The following is a 19,844-nucleotide window of genomic DNA, read 5'->3' as shown; positions in this document are numbered from 1 at the left end:
CTAGCTTTTATTTCTGAGCAGAAGTCATATGATATGGAATATCCCTTTGGTCAGTTCGGGTCAGCTGTCCTGGCTATGTCCTGTCCCAAGATCTTCCCCACCCCCAGCCTACGGGTGGGGAGACTGAGGGGAGAAATGTTGGAGAGACAGCCTTGATACTGTGTGAGCACTGCTTAGCAGTAAAACACTGGTGTGTTATCAACACCTTTCTAGCTACTAATGCAAAACTTATCACTCTGAGGTCTGCTATGGAGAAAATTAACTCTGTCTCAGCCTAGACCCAATACAAGCCTTCAGACAGCAGTCAGCAAAGAGTATGGATAAGCCACCGTTCATGCCAACCAGTCATTAGATCTCTGTAGGCACATGCTAGATGGATTTCCCTTAGTAATGTAGCTGATGGGTTTCAGGGTCTTGATAATTGACAGGAGCATTAAGTGGCTTAGTGCTTTTAGATGAACTAGATCTTTGCCCCAGCAACATAACAGCCAATAAGTCTAGCTCAATGGCTTGAATGCTTGATAGACAGCAGTGATTAGGAGAGAGAGAGCTTTGGTAGTACCCAGAGAAGGGGGAGTCAATCTACTACCTCAAGCCATCTTGCTTTTTTTTTTTAAAGCTAACAACAAGAGAAGTAATCCTTCAGCTTTCCTTAGCATTTTTAAAGTGTGAGAAAAAACACTTGAACCTGCTATCATTTGGCATCTCAGTTTTCACACACCGTCAAAGCTGGAAATGGAGATGTCCTTACAGAGAGGTCAACACCTGCAGATGGTGGTTCAGACAGCTAATCTTAGGAAGTGGTGAATCATCCCTGGGGATGTCTGTCTCTATTCAGTACCTAGAGAGAGAGATTACACACCTAGTTTAGTCTACCTGACTCATTGCTGGCTAAAGTAAGGAGTGACCGCTGCCCAAGTTGTTGTATATACTGAGGAGCTTGGAGAAGGAGAAGCAGCAACATTGAAAGCCTTTTTATAAATGGGACCCTGGGAAACAGATAAGCCCCATAAGTTACCTAAATTCACACTGTGACTTTTATCAGAGCCAGAAGTTAAACACACACTTTTCAAGCATGCATTGACCCCAAGCTGTCTGTTCTTCATGTCCTTTGTCTTGATTTCAGGTTGACCATGTCAGTGATAGAGGGACAGTCCACCTGGCTCAACATAAGAACAGTCAGGCTCTTGCAGGGCTATACAGGGGTTATAAAGCTGTGCTGCTCTCATGACTGCTTTGCTCCAGAGACAGTTGCTATTGAGCAGGTTGTGCACAGATCAAGATGGGACTTGACTCTGTGTCTGAGCTCTATCTCACCCAAACCTCTGATGACTATGATATAGAGATGCACAAGTTATTTTGCACACAGCTGACTTGACTACCGCTGGGCTGGTTACCTCTACCTTAGCCCTGTCCAGGGCTAGACTTGTGGTCACTCCTTCCAGATCATTCAAGCATCTCTGTATTGCAGTTCTCCTATAAACATGATTTTTCTATTACCTGTAGTAACCTTCTTCCTCCACACCCTCCTTTATTATTCATCACATTGGAAAAGGCCTTTTTCTTGAAGATTATCTTTACTCAATGATATTCTTAAGATGGTTGACCTGCATCTTCAGCAATATTTGCAACTTGCAGTCAGTCCACTAACACTGAACAGCTGCAAAGATTTGACCTTTAGTCTTAAAAATCCTAGAAATCTAAAATGCAGAGCTGTTGCAAGCAGTTTTACTCACCCAGCTCAGGTGAAACAGCCTGGTGATAATTGTGTGCAGGCTGAAGGCAACAGGATACTTCAGGGAGAGTCATCAGTCATCAGGTACTCATTATCTCAAGGGTTGAATCTCAGACTTGAGTCTTTGCTTCTGGGTAGTGTCCCAGAGATGAGGAAGTAATGGGGACAAACTTTTTAGCACGGTCTTGAAGATGATTTCAGCAATTAGGTGGAGGCTTGGTGTTAGCAGACATCTCCCTTCCTTTGGGCTATGTTATACTAAGTCTTAGTACAACAGTGGTCTTAGGATCACCTCTCAAGGATCTATTAAACTCACCAAGGCTCTCAGCTGACGTGTAATGTTGCACATCTCTGAATTTGGCCTTTAACACTGCCCCACACACAAAAGAGCATCTAGCACATTGTTCTATCAACACCAGATGTTTCACTGACAGCAAAACCAGGAGACTGTCACTGTTTTCCACCATCAGTGCTGTGCCTTCATGAAGAGGGTGGTGCTCGTGTCCTTAACGTGTTCTTATTCAGAGATTGCTAAGGTTTGTAAAGCAGATGCAGCTGTCAGCAGTGAATGCAGTCAAAAAAGGCACAGTGAGGAGTTTAGGATCACTTTGCAAGACCTCAGCTTTGTACAGCCTGTTTTTCACTGTGGATATTTATACGTCATCGATACAGGTATCCATGCTCTCACTCTAACAAAGCAGACTGAATGCAGTTGTCCTGCCCACGGATATTTTTGGAAATGACTAGATGGCTAATCTATGTGCTATGCCATCTGCCATATCTCTCAAGATAACCCACCATGGTCGCTGAAGTTTCTACTTGCTCCAGTGCCCCTCCACCTCTTATTTTAAGAGCACCAGTGCTGGTTCACCAAGCAAGAACTATGACAAGCTGTTTGCATTGCTCTGCCCCATCCTCCTAGTTCTGCTTCTCTGGTAGCAAAGACTCCAGAAGGCACCTTTGTATGTAGTTGTGTCACCTCACTGCTCTCCCCTGTATTGGCCACTTTCTATTTGTACTACCCTGAAAAATTGTTCTTATTCCTGGAGTTTGCCTTGCTAGACCTTGAGCATGCATTGGGCTTCAAACAGCCCTGCAGCAATCTGAGCACTTTACAGTCTTGTCTTGGTTCATTAAGATCTCTTTGATCTGCTGCCAGCTGCATTCTGCTGTCTTGAACTTACTGATGCATGGCTAGGGGAGGTGGGACAGGGTGGAGAAGGGACAGAAGTGATGGTGGTCTGCAGAATTATGACCATGCTACCTGGCTTTGAGAGAAATGAAAAGGACTTAGTATAACAAATGTTGGATTTTTTCCTTCTGTGCTACCAGATTTAACCTAACCCACTTGAGAAAAAAACTGTGTGTTGTTTCTCTTTCAACAGGTGAACATGGTTATTGGCATTCTGGTTTTTAACAAACTTGTATCCAAAGATGGAATAACAGATAAGAAACTGAAGGAACGGGCAGGGTATGCCTTATCAATACATCTAAGTAAAGAATGAGGATAAAATAAACAAACAAACAAGGTTGTGATCAATAACCAGGAAAGGAATGCAAAGAGAGATTGGTGATAAAAACAAAAAGCAAAAGCAAATTTAAACAAAGTGTAACCAAAAAAAGTACTTGATTTAATCTCTCTGCCTTGTCATTCAGTGCAGTGGAGACAACCCAAAGAAGCAGCACTGTGTTACTGTGGAGGAAGGTTAGAAGTTCATCTCTTTGTTAAAATGGCTTCAGCCCAGGCTGATATGTCCTCCCAAAGATTAGAGAGAGCAAAGTGATTCTTCTCACTACTACAGACAGCAGCTTAATCAGAGAGAGACTCATCATTGCTGAGTGTGGCACATGGCATGGGCTGTGTGACAGAGAAGCTGTGTCTAATGGCTGGCAGGTGACTGAGGGACAGCAAAGATAGGGGATGTTTTGGAGGAAAGAGTCTTTGGAGATCTAGCAGTGAACAGATTAATAGATGGATGGATGTATAAAGAGGAGGACTGGTAAGTAAAGATAACTCTTCTGCAAGAAAAATTTCTGAAACCACCTAAGGTTCTTTATCTTCTCTACAACCACCATCCCTGAAGCCTGGGGCTTGTGTTACCTGGTTTTCTTTGTAGTATAAATTGAAGAGCTGACTCCACAGTTCTTATCATCCTGGTCTCACAAGGGGTTGGCTGAGGTGGCAGCTGCAGTGTGGAGTTCTCTGTTAGGTTACTTCCAAACTGTTGACAATGTCTATTTTGTCATTAGCTCCGGCAGGCTGAGACCATTCTTCATCTTTGTTTCTAGAAAAGAGTCTGTAGCCTGTTCAGATGTTATCCCTGAGCTATGCTGTGATCCAAGCAAAGGACAGAAATGACATGCTGACGTGCTGGGTCAAATCAAATGCACAGGTCAACCTGGCTGATGATGTTAGTATGTTATTTTCCACTGCCTGACTTGGCTTGCTGTTGCATTCAGAAGAACTATCTCTTTACCTGCTGCTAGGAAAGACAGGGCTGTTTGCTCTCACTTATCCATTGATAGTGTTTGATTTATCAGTGCAGATAATTTCTAGAAATAAATTGTTTACAAAGAGACAAGAAGAGCGAGAAGTATCTTAGTGCCTCTGCACTATGGCTACAGGCAGAGCCTAAAACTGAGAGCACATGTGTTATCTAGAGCACATGTCTTATGAGGAGCAGCTGAGGGAACTGGGGTTGTTTAGCCTGGAGAAAAAGGAGGCTGAGGTGAGACCTTCTAGCTCTCTCCAACTCCCTAAAAGGAGGATGTAGAGAGGTGGGGGTGGGTCTGTTCAACCAAGTAACAAGTGACAGGACAAAAGAAAATGGCCTCAAGTTATGCCAGGGCAGTTTAGATTGGATGCGAGGAAGAATTTCTTTCCTGAAAGGGGTTCTCAGGCATTGGAAGGGGTTGTCCAGGGCAGTGGTGGAGTCCCCATCCCTGGAGGGATTGAAGAGTTGTGTAGACATAGTGCTGAGGGACATGGGTTAGTCGGGGACTTGTCAATGTGAGGTTAATGGTTGGACTCGACAATCTTACAGGTTTTTTTCCAATCAGGGCAATTCTGTGTGATTCTGCAAGGCTGGTGGAGAAGACACAGGATATAGTCTATCTATGAAAGCAGAGGGAGCATGGCCTTGTTTGCTACATTCCCAGGCTTCATAGAGAGGATAACCTGCTTTATTCACTGCTGTGATGCAAAAGCCTTGGGCCCTAAAATTGGGTCCTAATGGGTAGAGGTAGAAAGCACAGATGAAGTTCAATATTCCTGTCATCACACTATTGAGTAGTTCTGGTGGAAGTGATTTTTAATTTAGTGATGGCAGCAAAACTGAGGGCAGAAGAAAGCTCTTATCCCGCCTGGGGAGAACACAGGAACCTATTAAGGTTCATGTTTTATCAGCAGTGTTGACATGGCCAAGCAACGTGGTCCCTCAGTGTAGGAAAGAGGGGAAACTTGATGCCTAAGCAGTGCCATGGTCATGATAATAAGAGGAGACAAGCACGTTTGGATGATCGGAAGTATCGATTGCTGCTGGGTTGAACAGGTACATGAAGAAGTGACCTTGGTGCATTTCTTAAAGCAGCTGCTAACAAGCGAGTGCTTTATTCTGGATGATGCCTTCTTTACAAAGAGAGAACTCCAGGAAATACCTGAACTGCAGTCTGTAGCAAGATAATTGCACTTGAAAGTCAGAGCTGAAATAAATGGTTTATTGGATTAGCAGAGCGGTGAGTTACTCTCTCAGTCTCTCCCTCTCTAATCTAAACTGGATACCAAATGACCTTATTTAATACATGGCACCTGGTTATTGATCACATTCGTGGTTGTACTTTGTAAACAAAGCCTACAAAGCAAAAAAAAAAAAAAAGTCATTTTTCTGATGTTCTTTGTTTTTTCTTTCTTTTCTCTTTTTTTCCCTCCTCTTCCGTGTCCGTGTGTGTGTGTGCAGCACTTTTAAACCTTCTCTGTGCTCAATGATTTTGTTCTCCTTTCAAAGTGCACCCGCTGAGAGTGTGGAAGCACTTTTGAGAGCTCTGGTGCCCTTTCCCTTTAGCTAGCCGCTTCTGGCCTGGGCTTGGGAACCGTGTTGGAAGGTAGATCTGAAGATAATCAGAATGAGTAATGGCCTTGGAATTGTTTGGATCTGAGGAGATGGTATAAAGAAACCTTGTGTTTTCCTTTAGCAGAGGCAAGAAGTATGGTTTGGTGTTGCAAAAACAATATCAAAGGGAAAAAAACACAGAAAAGAAAAAAAGAAAAAGACTTGTTGAACATTGAGAGGGGTCCAGAACACCTGTCACAGATAGGCTGGCACAAATAAATCAGTGCTAAGAGTTCCTGTGAAATAATACCCAAGACATGATAAGTTTTGCCCTATACTTAGCAGAGGAAATTGCTATGATTACTGTTGTCACAGCTGTCAGAAAACATTGACTTTCTAATGGCAATGACTATATAGGTTGTAGAGAGTTGGATGTGATTACCTGGTGAGCTGGAGAAATGCACACAACTGCCCCAACTCCTGTCTGGGCACAGGAGAAAACTGTGCAAGTGTCTCCCAGCAGAAAGGTCTGACAGGGTTTGAGGTCTATTGACAGGAGTGTTACTACAAATGAATGTTTTAATGTCAGACACAGGAGCCTTTAAAATGAATTCTAAATTTATTGAGCCAGCATTTATTCTAGAAATGTTTGTGTGCTCACGCAGCCAGGGAAGAAGAATAAGACTAGAGGGTATATTCACAAAGGCTAATTTTAGCCTGCTGAGTTTAATCTCCCTAGGCTTCCTCTGTAGCTACTGGAGAGAGACAGAAGCATTGTTTAGTTGTTCCAACTTTCCCCTGAGAGGACCTTTACTTCTTTTATCTCTCTGTTGATTGTAGAGATGACTTGAGAAAGTTTGCCCCGATACCTTGTGTGAAATATTCTGTCCTGGCAGGGTGTAATGGAGCTGGATTGTCAGTGCATAGAAAAGAAAGTAATTGGAAAGATAATAACAGCATTAAAATAGAAATAGATTCAGATTGCCCTTCATCTGGGAATGTTTCATGTTGGAAGCAGTGCTCCTACTCTTTGGACCGTGTGTGGTGTAAAGCACCGTTCAATAAAAGGTAGCAAAGTCCAGGCTCCAGTGAACACACCAGATGAGTCCATGAGCTGTTTGTGGATATTTAGGAAGCAGAAAAAGCTAAATTAAATGAATGCATTATTCACTGTGATTATTTCATTAGCTACCCTTTCATACATACAGGCACCAATAGAAACCTGCTATGGCAATTCAATATATTAACAACTTCATGCCCCCAACAAAAACAAATTAGAATATAAATGTATCCACATCTGTGCCTACTGTTTACAACTTTGTGCATAAATACACCCAACAGCAGTTACAGTTATGTGTTATAGTGGTCTTTTGGCCAGTTCTTTGTGATTCAGTGTCATTCATGTTTTTTCTGGTATAGTTTTCCATCAAATTCCTCAAATCAATCTACTTTCTTTTTGCTGCCTATCTCTGCCTCTCTCTATCTCTCTGCTTATCTGTTCTTTGTGGCGTATAGATCTGGGGATAAGCTGTCTTTTTTTAAGGGTCATGCACTTAATGCCTCTCAAGACCCACTTTATCTTTGGTTCAGCTGTTGTCCTCACTGGATTTACACCATCCTTCCTGGAAGATATGCATATACTGACACAGGAGCTAATTTTCACTGTGTCTGAAGGCTGAAAGTTTCTGTTGGATACCTTAACCATTATTCTGGAAGGGAGTAATGGTTTATGTCACTATAACTAATTAAAAGACCAATCAATAGCCACTTGAAAATGGGCCACTAGGACCACTGATAATGCTGTGTTGGTGTTCATGGGGATGTCCTTTTTGCAGTGAGACTGAACACAAAGCTGTAAAAGTTAAGAAACAATCTGTCAAATTTCCTAATCTCTCTCCCAGGCAGGGTAGGGCTGTAAAACCCCTGACGTTCAGTACCTGTAAAAATCACCCTTCACCAGCTGCACTGCCATCACCCAAGAGTGAAAGACCTACTGTCCTTTGGTAATGATGTTCATGCCTTCTCTAATATCAGGCACTTCATGTAGGTCTGTAGGATGTTTTGTAGATTCTTGCCTATTTTCTAAGACGGAGCTGATGTGGACATCTATCTGTGCAACTCAAAGAGTGCACACAAACTAGTAAATTCTGGGAAGAAGCAGGGCCAATGCCAATCTAATGTGGCTTCTGGGCTCCTGAGTAAGAGCTGGCTTGTTAACTAAGTGGGTTCACACACATCCGCTTCTACCAGGGAGGTGGTTATGGCACCAAGCCTGATTATATTCCAGAAGCATTTGGACAAGGCCCTCAGACACATGGTCTGAATCTTGGGACTGTCCTATGATAGGTCAAGTGTTAGGCTAGATCCTTTTAGGTCCCTTCCAACTCACAACATTCTATGATTCTACAATTCTAAAAAGCATGAGGACATGCCCTTTAGCAGATCCCTGCAGCCCCTTATACCAGCAGCCCACAATGACCTGGTTCTGTGGTTGATCCCATCCAGAAAAAGTGGGAGCAACTGATGTGATAAGTTTCAGGGTTCATCCCAAAGATGTTTTCAGCTCTGAAACAAGTTCTGAGAGAAGAAATATCTCAAAAGTACTGTGAGGGTGATTGAGCACTAGAACAGGTTGCCCAGAGAGGTTGTGGAATCTCCCTCCCTGGAGATGTTAAAAAACCATCTGGACAAAATCCTGGTTCATGTGCTCCAGGAGTTCCTGCTTGAGCAGGGTGGTTGGATTAGATGACCTTCAGAGGTCCCTTCCAACCTCAACCATTCTGGGATTGTGTGAAAAGTAGTCAGCCAATCCATCTCCCTTCAGGGCAGGTTGATGGTCTTACAAAACACCCAAGCTCATGCTTAACTTCCAGGACATAAACAGTCCCATTTGCATGTCCTTCATCACAGATTAAGTAACCAAAGAGTGACCTATCTCCTGATATTGTCAACTGCCATGTGGGTATCCCCACCAAGGCGAGGATTAGCACACAAGAGCCAGTAGAACAAATACATGACCTATCCCTTGCACTGCTTTAGGAAAGAAGATAAGCAAACACTGTCCCCACAGCCCTACTTCTTGCCTTCTACTGTACAACCCTGCCACCTTTTTTTTTGTTTTGGAGCAAAAAGGCCAACAGAGAAAAGAGCAATTTCTCAAAAACAAACCAAAAGAAGGAGGTGGAGACTGGGAGAGCAGTACTGGTTTCTCTTCCATGGGTGCCAGAGAGAGACACCCTGAATCTGGCAAAGCATTGACCAACACAGTTCCACCCTCTCCAGCGGCACCAACACATCTCTGAATTGCACATTTTTTCCCATTTCCCGCATCTGGAGTGGTACAGATGAGAGAGTTTTATTCCTGCCTGTCTTTCATTTCTCTTTTTAAACTGGGTATGGTTGGTTGGTTCCCTTTCTTCTTTCTTCCCTTCTTTTGTTCTTTCTTTCTTTTGGCTTCTCTTTTCCTTTCCTTTCTTCGTTTGTGTTCATAAGCAAAGTGTTTTGTTTTGTTTCAGTCTTTTGGTTTTAATTGCAGTCAGATGGCAGTGCCCCTTTACGGCATGACGCTCAAATGTTCCAAGTGTGGAGTAGTTTCTTCTGCTGAAGTTTCGGCCACAGCCACCAGTAACGCCATGTTAGTTCCTCTAATTTCAACTTCTTTTCTTTCTTTCTTTCCACCTTCTTATTTTTATTTATTTATTTTATTTCCCTCTTTCATTTCCCTGCACTCACCACCCCTTGTTTGTTTTCTCTCCCCATATCCCTGACCACCTCCCCACATCCCCGACTCTCCCTGACTTCATTCTGTGGGCCATGAGTAGCGTAAGGGCTCCTGCAACATCCCTAGAGCAAAAGTTGATGGGCTGGATCCTGAAAAGCACTTCATGACATGCCTAGATTTAAGCATGTGAGCATCCCATGGAAGACAAAGGGACTCTTCATTTGTTGGAAGCTGGATATATGTTTAATGCCCCCATTTAATTTAATTCTTAGAGTTACAGCTTAAACATGTGATTAATTTTGATGGCAGACATGGGCCTCAAACTCCAGCTTTGTCAAACACTTAAGCATGTGCTTGAGTTTTTTTACTCCAGAGGCTGTAGAGCATGAGTATGGTTTAAGTGGGTTGGTGAATCACCTCTAGGTGTTTTGTTTTGTTTTGTTTTTTTCTCTTCTAAAAGGCTAGAGTTAAGTTTAATATCTCATAGGGCTGCAGTTCTGATTTGAAAACAGTTGACTCCCTCTTTTGGACCCCTGAAAGTACTTGAAATTAGTTCTCAAAATTTTCAAACGTTTCATAGCTCTGAGTTACCAAAGTCAAATGTTGTTAAATCCCTTCTTAGATGCCTCTGGAATTAGTAAAAAAAAAAAAAAATAATATACATATATGTGTATATATATGAAATTTTCAAACGTTTCATAGCTCTGAGTTACAAGAGTCAAATGTTGTTAAATCCCTTCTTTGATGCCTCTGGAATTAGTAAAAGAAAAATAATATACATATATATGTATATATATTTATATATATATAATGAAAATATCAGAGCTTTGTTCTGCTGGAGAAATCATTGCTATTTATATAGTTGGCTTTTTTCCTAAAGGTTAAAGTAGGAGGGGGAGCAACGAGGGTAGTTTTGTCTTTCTTTCCTTTCTGAAATTTTATTATCTACATCATTTCCAAGTGATGCTATATTTTTGTCTTGATGTCTAAAGTAATATATGTAAAATGTGTGAAAGAAACAGTCTCAGATCGAGACATAAGCAATTTGAAAACTCCTACCTTTAATTAACCTAAATAAAAATAGGAGCTGAGTGCCAAATCTCGAAGTGTAGAAATAGAAAAGAAAAAAAAAACACAAGGTTTTCTCCTTTTTTTTTTTTTTTTCTGAATACTGAGCCATTTATATAAAATCCAAAAGCGTTTAGGGAAAAATGTACATTTCTGAAAAACAACCAATAGTCATTAGAAAAAGAGAACATGCAATCACCTCTATTAAGAACTAGCTCTATGAGATGCAGAAACTCAACAAAATCTCATTTCTTTTTCACTGCTGAAGTCATTTATTTACTTTTTGCAACAGTGCCCAGCTGAGATGTTGAGGTGGCATCAGTCCAGACACGCGTACCGCAAGTCTAGATTTAGCAGGTCACTGCATTTCAGTTTCCTGTGACTGCAAAGGAATGCTAAACCAGCAGAAACTTTACTATTAATAAATTAGACTGTTAAATAAGAGAGGCTTTCAGTTCATATTATATTCATTTAAAAAGTAAAACAATCTCAAATCCTTCTCCCGTATTGTCTCACGTTGGTCTGTCATGAATCACATATTCTGATTCATCTTCAAATCAGAAAAAAAGAAGGGATATGAAATGCAGATCTCCTACTTATCCTGCTTTTCTGATTTAAGTGGTTTGATAGAAATTGGAGGGCTCTTGTAAAGGGATATGTCTTTTGCTTCCCATCAGATAGAATAGCTTAGATGATAAATTCCATTACTGGTTTTGTTGTTTGACCTGAAGTGTCCTCTGCTCTTGTTCTTGCCAAGGGACCAGTGAGTAATACACAAATTAGTTCACTCAGGCCTCACGTACCCTTGTACAGATGAACTGTATCTGTTTTTTCTTTTTTTTCCAATTCTATTGTAAATTAAATTGTCAATAAGGCAAAGCCTTGATTATGCTTCATGCCACTGTCACCATTCTGCTGGCCTTCATCCCAGACCTTGGACCAGCTTTGCTATTCAATTTTGAAGTCTTGTAATGTAAATCAGAGGCAATGAGGATTTTTGGCTCCTCTCTGACCTGGAATTAGCTGCAGTTGTTTGATAGAGAGGATATCAAGGACGTTCCTGCCTTGTTCCTGCTGGTTGCTCATGCCCTCTCCAGCTTACCTCCCATAGGTTTCAGAGGCTTGTTTCTGGGACAACATGGCATGAAAGGATAGATTCTTTTGCCCATTTTTCTTGGCTTTTGGAAATCATAGAAGTTTTGAGCAACTCTTTGTGGTAATATTTGTGTCTAAGAGAGAAAGGGTCAGAAAAGGGGATGTGTAACTGAGGGAAAACATGCTAAACCACTGATGGGAGAGCAGGGAGTAATCATAACAAAAGTAAATATATATATATATATGTATATATGCATTGGAAATTGTGCAATGTCTTGACTTGGGAAATGATAAAAAGGAAATCTTTGGATTTCTATGACCTGTTAAGGATTAACTAGACTTGACAAGTGTGGGTTAATAAAACCCTTCCCTTTAGGTTGTTCTGGAGAAGATGCTTGGCATATTTTGCCATTGGAAGACCTCTATTCCCACATTTCGTTCCTTTTATTGGTGCCTATAGGATAGCCTCAGGCTGTGAAATACTGACTTATAATTTATTTATCTTTGCTACCTGTGAAATTTTTTTACCTGAGACAGGGAAAAAATGTCTCAGGGGCATGACATTTCTTTGTACTTGCTGTGAATGAGGACATCCACTGCAGATACCAGGGACTACTATTGATGGATGGATGGATGGATGGATGGATGGAAGGATGAAAGGGTGGGAAGAAATCGTGTCAGACAGTACACTATAAATATTGACTTTCCTGTTCTGACCACAGCGAAGAGACTGACTCATGACTAAGCCCTAGCACAGTGCATTCTTCTTGCAAGCAACCCACCCAAGAGTCAATGTCAGAGCATTGACAATGTAAGAGCCAAGAGCAATGTCAGCCATTTTCATGCATCATCCCTCTTACATCATCAGAAGCTTGTGTGTCAAATCTCCAATCTAAGAGATTTGTTTTTTTCTTTTTCTTGACTGAAAGTCATTTCAGGAAGTCTTAGAAGTCAAATTTTCCACCAGTATTTTAGTTTCAGGACTAATGTGAATCAAGATTTCCATGCATGGCTAGTTTTATGAAGGAGACTGTTCCTCAGAAGTGTTTTTCTCATAGTTCAAGGAATTTGAAATTATATCCTTACCTGGCAATAATACTTGGATCTTGCAGGTCCTTGCTTGGACTGTTAAAGAACAACTTCCCTTATTAGGGGTGAAAAATCAAGCAGTCTGGCCATAGCTACTTCATTACCCGACTGTCTCCTTTAGAGGCATTTGATTTCCTGTCCCCTTAGTGGTATGGTTCAGATTGCAGCAATTGAGAGAAGAATAATCTTTTGGAGAAAATAGAAATGACTTGTGTTTCTGTGTTGCCTGTGGATGGGAAGAACATGCACAATGCCCCTTCTTTTCTAATTACAGAATTCCTATGATTATATGGGCATTGAGTTAAAGGGATTTTCTCTGAAACTGTCCCTAAAACTGGGGCAACACTCTTGCTTTTAGGAGGAATACAAGTTAGAGGAGGGATAAAACATAAGAGAATGAATAAAGTAAATCCTTGTACTGTGTTTTTCCTGTAGCAGAACTGTTTGATACAGGAATAGCACACTCACCAGAATAGAGGACCAGCATGTGCCACTGTGCAGCAAGTAACGAGACATCCATTGTTTTATGTGTTAAGTCCACCTACCCTTTTCAGAGCTCCTATCCATGATCTGCTTTCTGAATTATAAAGTTATTTTTCCTTCTACTGCTTCTTCTGTGTGTCCCCCGGCACTTACCTTTTCTCAGGGTGCAGGTATCTTAATTTTCCTTCATGTAGATCTTGCAGGATCTTCATGTAGATCATGTAGGTTCTTCAGCCAGAGGGTTGTGGAGCACTGGAATAGGCTCCCCAGGGAGGTGGTCATGGCACCAAGCCTGACAGTATTCAAGAAACATTTGGACAACACCCTCAGAGACATGGTCTGAATGTTGGGATTGTCCTGTGCTAGGGCAAGAGTTGGACTCGATGATCCTTGTGGGTCCCTGCCAACTCACAACATTCTATGATTGCTTGATCTTTGTTTCTAAAAACTTTTGTTGTTTTTGTTTGTTTGTTTGTTTTTGTTTTTTCCATTGTTATCCTCTAAGTGCCATCAGTTTATCCTGCTTCTTTTGCAACGATGAAGACTCTCAAGGCTGCCAGTTAGCTAAAGAACAAAACCACCACTAGTTTTTGACATTTTGGACCAGAGACCATCATCTGCTTGTTACCAGAGCTATGCCTGCTATGTGATTTCATAAGGCTAAGTCTTTGCCATGCAAGATAAAGCCATGGACAATGTTATTGTGTGGCCGCATTGCCACAAGTCATTGTAATTATATTTAGTTGAACTGTGCTGTGGCATTGCCATATCCCAAAGTAACACCCTTTCTCTGCAATGCAGCAGTAGTGCGGTGTGGTGTGGGGGAACAACGTGACGCTACAGCTGTACCACTGAATAACATTGTCATGTCATATCATTACACAATAAACGAGCATCATGCTTCCACAATGCAGTGTAATGATCTTCCCTTGATATTGCTGTCACTCATCATGAGTGCTTCATGTATGGGACAAATTAGAAGATCTACCAGCTTACTCCTTTGTCTCAAGCAATAAAAATCCTGGAGGTATTGATCATAGATAATCCATAATGAAGAGTCATTAAGTAATTACTATTTCACATCACATGGTACCATAATGTGAAGTTTCTTAGATCCTATAAGCAATTCTGGAACCTTTTAAGGATGCACAGTACCTTCTAAAAAAGGGATAGATGGAAAGGTGACAGAAGTATGAGTTCTGCTATGAATTCAGCTCACAATAAGTAGATTTAAGGGCAATGTCATAGGAAACCCACTTATCTTCCCCTGAGTTTTCTTCTGAAATTTCAGTCTTGATATGACTTTTTTTTTTTTTTTAAAGTGGAAATTTTTTTAATATTTCACAAGTTAGCAGAGCTCTGAAAGTCAAATTAGAGTAAATTACATTCCTGTGACCTGTTGCCATCTGCTGCCTGAGAATAAAGGTTATACATTAAGTGTCAAACATTTCCATAACGTTTGTAAGGGATGAATATTGTTGAGAAGGCAATCTGCAAGGTGAATCACAAAGAGAGAAGAAAGGCCATACACTTAGCTGGTGTAAGTCAGCACATCTCAGTTGAGAAAATCCTGATTTGCTCCAGCTGAATTTGTGATGTAATACTGCTTTCATCATCTGAGTCGGAAAGGCAGATGATATTTTCATCATCTGTTTGGAAAGACAGAGATTTAAGTGGTGATTTAATGTTGCTTATGTTGGGGGCAATAGTGAAATCCATCAGGATGTCTCAACTCAGAAGAAAGTTGAATAGTTTGCCCATATGGAGACATACAGAGCAGAGAGCTGGGAAGGACTCCCTGAGTCTGGTGTGAAGGCACCAGGAGATCTGAAGGGAGCCCACTGTAGTTATAGATCATTGCATCTGTGCTTTGGATATCAAATTTACTCAAGCAGTGCCTTGTTAATGCCTGAATATTTTTTTAAGCAGGTTTCAAGCCAGTGGGTTGAAATCTAACCATTTGCTAAAGAGAAACATAATTTACCTCCTCAAGCAGCATCCCTTACAACCCCAAATCCATGGTCAAGCTGATGTTGCAGTTCTTTTCACGAATGGAAAACCCATCCAAATTTTTTGTGCGGGTTCAGACCCATACTTACAGGTCAGATCCATTGTCAGATGTGGTTGCCAGGTTTTTTGCTTGCACGTTGGTGGCAGTAACGTACACGTACGAGTGTATTCAGAGTATTCTGGGAGACCAGATAATTCTAGGAAGCAGAGTTGTCTCTATTGACTTGGCTGGTTTCCAGCAATCACAATTGCAAGTTGCTACTAGAATTACTTCATCAACCAAGCCATGCAGTGGGCATGTTGTGTTTGCTGATGCTTGTATGGAAGACACATCTAGAGTGGCAAGTTATGGAGCAAACCTTTTATTTTCATTTGGCTTTGCCTCTCTGATTTTGTTGTTGTTGTTGCATTTACTGCTTAGCCAGTTTTATTAATACACCACTGTAAATGATAGCAAAGAGAGATTTCAGTATAAGAGGCAGATTTCAGAGGGCTGAGGGAGAAATAGAATACAAATTTTTGTTTAGGAGTTGTTTGGTTGAAGGCTGTCTGACTGCTGTTTTTTTATTTTTTTTATTTTTTAATTAATACTCTGAATTTATAGTTCATATTGTACATTAAAGAACATTCAGTTTGTCATCCTGTATAAAATTACAAGGTATCAGGTTATGTCATGGCCCTTACCTTACATGGAAGTCTCATAATACTTTTATTAATTAAAAAATAATAATAATAATTCATTTACCTGCTCCCTTAAGTAAATTATATTGTTTAATAATACCACTAAGAAACACATCTGAGTCTGGACAGGTTGTAGAAGTATTTGCAACCAAAGTATCATTATGACTTATAAAAATAACCTGTCACTTCAGTATGTGGTCATTACAGCAGAACAGATGTAACAGTCCTTGAAAAACTCTTAACTGTGAAGCCAGGGCGTTATATCCTGATGTCCATACCTGTGTCCAAGCTCCACCTTTGTTCAGGTAAAGCTCTCACTGAGATCTGTGAGAGCAGTACCTACATAACCAGCAAGTAAGCATTATTAAAAATTTGACCATATATCAGAAAATGGTAAGCAAGTCCCATGTAAGTACTGTAAAACCTGTGTCATGATATCTGTCCTGTAATTTATTGTGTTACCTGTATTTGTTTGTTAGTATATAGGTTGAGGTTTTCTACACAGAGAAATCTTGAAGCTCAACTTCTTATTCAGCCTGTGCGTAGGTCTACTCTTGTTTGTTAGATCAAAGCCCACAGAGAAATTCTCCTGGTATTCTTGGTGCACCAGTGCTGCCAAATATATAGGATGACTGACAGCTTAAAATCTCCCTAGTAAGCTGTTAAAATTGCTTGAGAACCTTTTTGGTCAGAGAGCTGAATAACTAAATAGTCCATGGGAACAAAGCTGCTTTCCCATTTCTAGAACCATCATTCACAGATTCAGTGGAGGTTCATGGGGCAGTACTTGCATTACAGAAAACTGTTTTGTCTGGTTTTCTGTCTTGTGAGTTAAGAAGTGGCTTGAATATTAACTTATTTTAACCCAGAATGTCCACTCAAGAATAAACTTATTTACAATGATTGATAAATATAGAAGCAACTGTATTTTTTTTTTCTTCAAAGCATTCAGCTGGGGAGATCACACAAGAAAGCAGAATATTTCCATTCACAGAAAAATTGGGTTAGGAATCAGTTCTTCTGATGTTCATTGATGTAGTGTTGTAGGGACCATCAACTGTAAAGTAAGGGAGCAAAAGCAAAACACCACATCAGCTCTATGCTTGTCCGTTTTAGTCACTTGAGACCGTGACACATGTCCCCAGTGTTGGTGTCTTCCATGTGCTGTGGAAGTGCAAGTGTCTGTAACCCAAGTACTGACAGCCATCGTGACAAACCAGTCTCTGCTGCAACTGTTCCCCTTCCCTTTGGCAACCTACAGTGATTGTATTTTGTCTCCCCTCCTTGGGAAATGCCATCGTTGTTGTGGACTAGTGACATAGAGTGGGAAGGGCGTGAAAGAGGGAGTGAGGTATCTGCATCCTTCCTCCCCACCTCAAGTTTTATGCATGATTGCACCATTGAAAAGTAGTCCCTCCCATAGAAATGTGTGTCACCTGTTTTGGCAGCGTGAGTGTGCAAAACATCTTCCTGCTTCCCTGTGACAGGGACTCAGAAGACATCTAGCACAAGTATACGTGTGCTGAAGAAGTCTTCTGAAGCCCCATGGGATCAGGAGGCTGAATTAGCATCCCACGTGGAAGCAGGTGAGGCTGAAGTGGAGCTGAATTCTCCTTTTCTCTCCCTTGACAGGGCATCTCTTTGGAGCTCCTGTGTGGTCCTACCTCTCTTGGCTCTCACCTGGATGTCTGCAGTTCTGGCAATCACAGATCGGCGGTCAGCACTCTTTCAGATACTTTTTGCCGTCTTTGACTCGTTGGAGGGCTTTGTCATTGTTATGGTCCATTGCATCCTAAGGCGGGAGGTGAGATGAATGACTCTTTATATAATCAACATACTTCCCACAGAAAACATCTGAAAAATGTCCAATCAGCCTGGTAGCTTCTCTAATCCTATGAACTTTTGCCTTTGTGTAGACAGTGACCACAAAAATGACCATGACGGTATCAGTCAGAGGGAAGGAGGGATGAATCAACGGTTGTCATGCTGAGTGTACTACAGAGTGGAATTTGGAAGACAGTCTTAGATTAACTAACATGTCAGGTTTTGCTTGCTTAACACCAAAATTAGTATTTCCAGGCTGATTAGACCCCCCCATCTCTAAAAATTGAATTTTAAGAAAAACAATTTGGTTTTTTGTTTGTTTGTTCGTTTGTTTGTTTTTATTTCAAGAGCAGAAATTTGCACGAGATTTACAGAATGATTGTATGTTGGCATTAGCACTTAGATATTTGAGCTAGAAAGTAAAGCTAGCAATAATCAGGCAAGGAAATTGAGTAAATTCTTTCCAGCCTCCCTGTGGAGATTTAAAATGGTAAATTATATCAGGGAAGAAAAGGACGAATCTTTTATGTTTCTTTTATTCTTTTCATCCTACTGAGTGGATAGACTATTAATAACAGAGACAGGAAGGAGGGTTTTTTTTCAATATTCATTTTATCTTCTTACAGCTCCTTTAAATTAAGTAAAACAGATTAATTTCTTATGTCAGGCCAATGAAATCAATAGAATTACACCACTGGCTTGGCTGAGACTCCTTCAACTAATTGCATTATGAATATGAGCCTGCATTTAACTACCATTGCAGTCACTGACATATTTTTAGATTGATTTCAGTGAGTTTTGGATCAGATATATATTACAGCCAATACAGGACCATAATCAGATATTGTAGACACAAATATAATGATTTATGCAATAGCATCCATTGTAAACATATTGCAAGTTACAAAGGAGAAGACATTTTTATTCTTGACTAGATAAATCAAGCAACCAGAAGTGACCAACACAGTGACCCAGGATACTTGTAAAACCTTTGAGTTGCTCTGTTAGAATGTGAGATATGTATCGTATAAGTCATAGAATCATAGAATTGTAGTGGTTGGAAAAGACCTTTAAGATCAGAGTCCAACCATAAACCCGACACTACCAATTCCACCTCTAAATAATGTCCCTAAACACCTCATCTACCTGTCTTTTAAATCCCACCATGGAAGGCGATTCCACCACCTCCCTGGGCAGCCTGTTCCAACGTTTGACTACCTTTTTGGTGAATATGTTTTTCCTAATATCCAATCTAAACTTTCCCTGGTGCAACTTGAGGCTATTTCCTCTCTTTCTATCACTTGTTACCTGGGAGAAGAGACCACCTCCCATCTCTTTACAACCTCCTTTCAGGTAGTTGTAGAGAACGAGAAGGTCTCCCCTTTTGAAACCATTTGAAATGAATACCTGAACGCTGCTATAGTAGGATCCATGTTCTTTTGATCTAATAAAGATTTTTTTATTATTTTTTTTCCCTCAGCAGACTTTAATATGGTTTGATATTCCTGTCTGACACTGACTTTTGTAAATCCCTTTGTTCCTGCAGGTTCAGGATGCTGTGAAGTGCCGAGTAGTAGATCGTCAGGAAGAGGGCAACGGAGACTCAGGGGGGTCATTTCAGAACGGACACGCTCAGCTAATGGTAGGAAAAACTACCACCTAGTCTATTATTGAGGTACCTATGGGCATTTTTAACTCATAACTGATAAACAAAGGGCTCTGTCCATCATAGATGTCACAATCATCATTCTTTTTCCTTTTAAACCCACGCTTGAACAAATGTAGCACTTAGCATAGGGTCTTTCACATAAATCCAGTTTATTTTCATTGTAATATGAGGGGGCTCAAACTTACACACCAGGTTTTGCAGACATCTTGTTGAGATCCTTCCTGTCCTAGAAAATACAAAACCAAAACATACCTCCCACATCTTCCAAACCTTTTCATCCCTGTCATGCTGCCTTGTGCTAACTGAAGCTAGGAGACAGTAGTTTAATACTGTTGTAATCACAGTGTGTTGGGTCATTATTATCAAGATGCTGTCTTAAAGGGACTTATGCTTAAAAGCACACTTATTTATGTTGCTTCA

At 40.8% G+C, this 19,844-nt stretch overlaps 1 protein-coding gene across 1 annotated transcript in view; it reads left to right on the top strand.

Moving 5' to 3' along the window:
* Positions 1 to 3,120: 3,120 nt before the first annotated feature.
* ADGRB1 (adhesion G protein-coupled receptor B1) overlaps positions 3,121 to 19,844 on the top strand; it is a gene marked incomplete at its 5' end in the record, with an annotated part of 39,740 nt that continues 23,016 nt past the window's right edge. The window contains 3 exons of the mRNA XM_029085610.1: positions 3,121 to 3,206; positions 17,564 to 17,735; positions 19,302 to 19,397. Coding sequence (XP_028941443.1) covers positions 3,121 to 3,206; positions 17,564 to 17,735; positions 19,302 to 19,397 — 354 coding nt within the window. The remainder of the gene's footprint in view (positions 3,207 to 17,563; positions 17,736 to 19,301; positions 19,398 to 19,844) is intronic.

This window comes from Antrostomus carolinensis, unplaced genomic scaffold, assembly GCF_000700745.2.
Source record: "Antrostomus carolinensis isolate BGI_N321 unplaced genomic scaffold, ASM70074v2 scaffold18040, whole genome shotgun sequence".
NCBI lineage: Eukaryota > Metazoa > Chordata > Aves > Caprimulgiformes > Caprimulgidae > Antrostomus > Antrostomus carolinensis.
The sequence above is the reverse complement of the archived record's forward strand: the minus strand, read 5'-3'. Positions and strand labels throughout refer to the sequence as shown.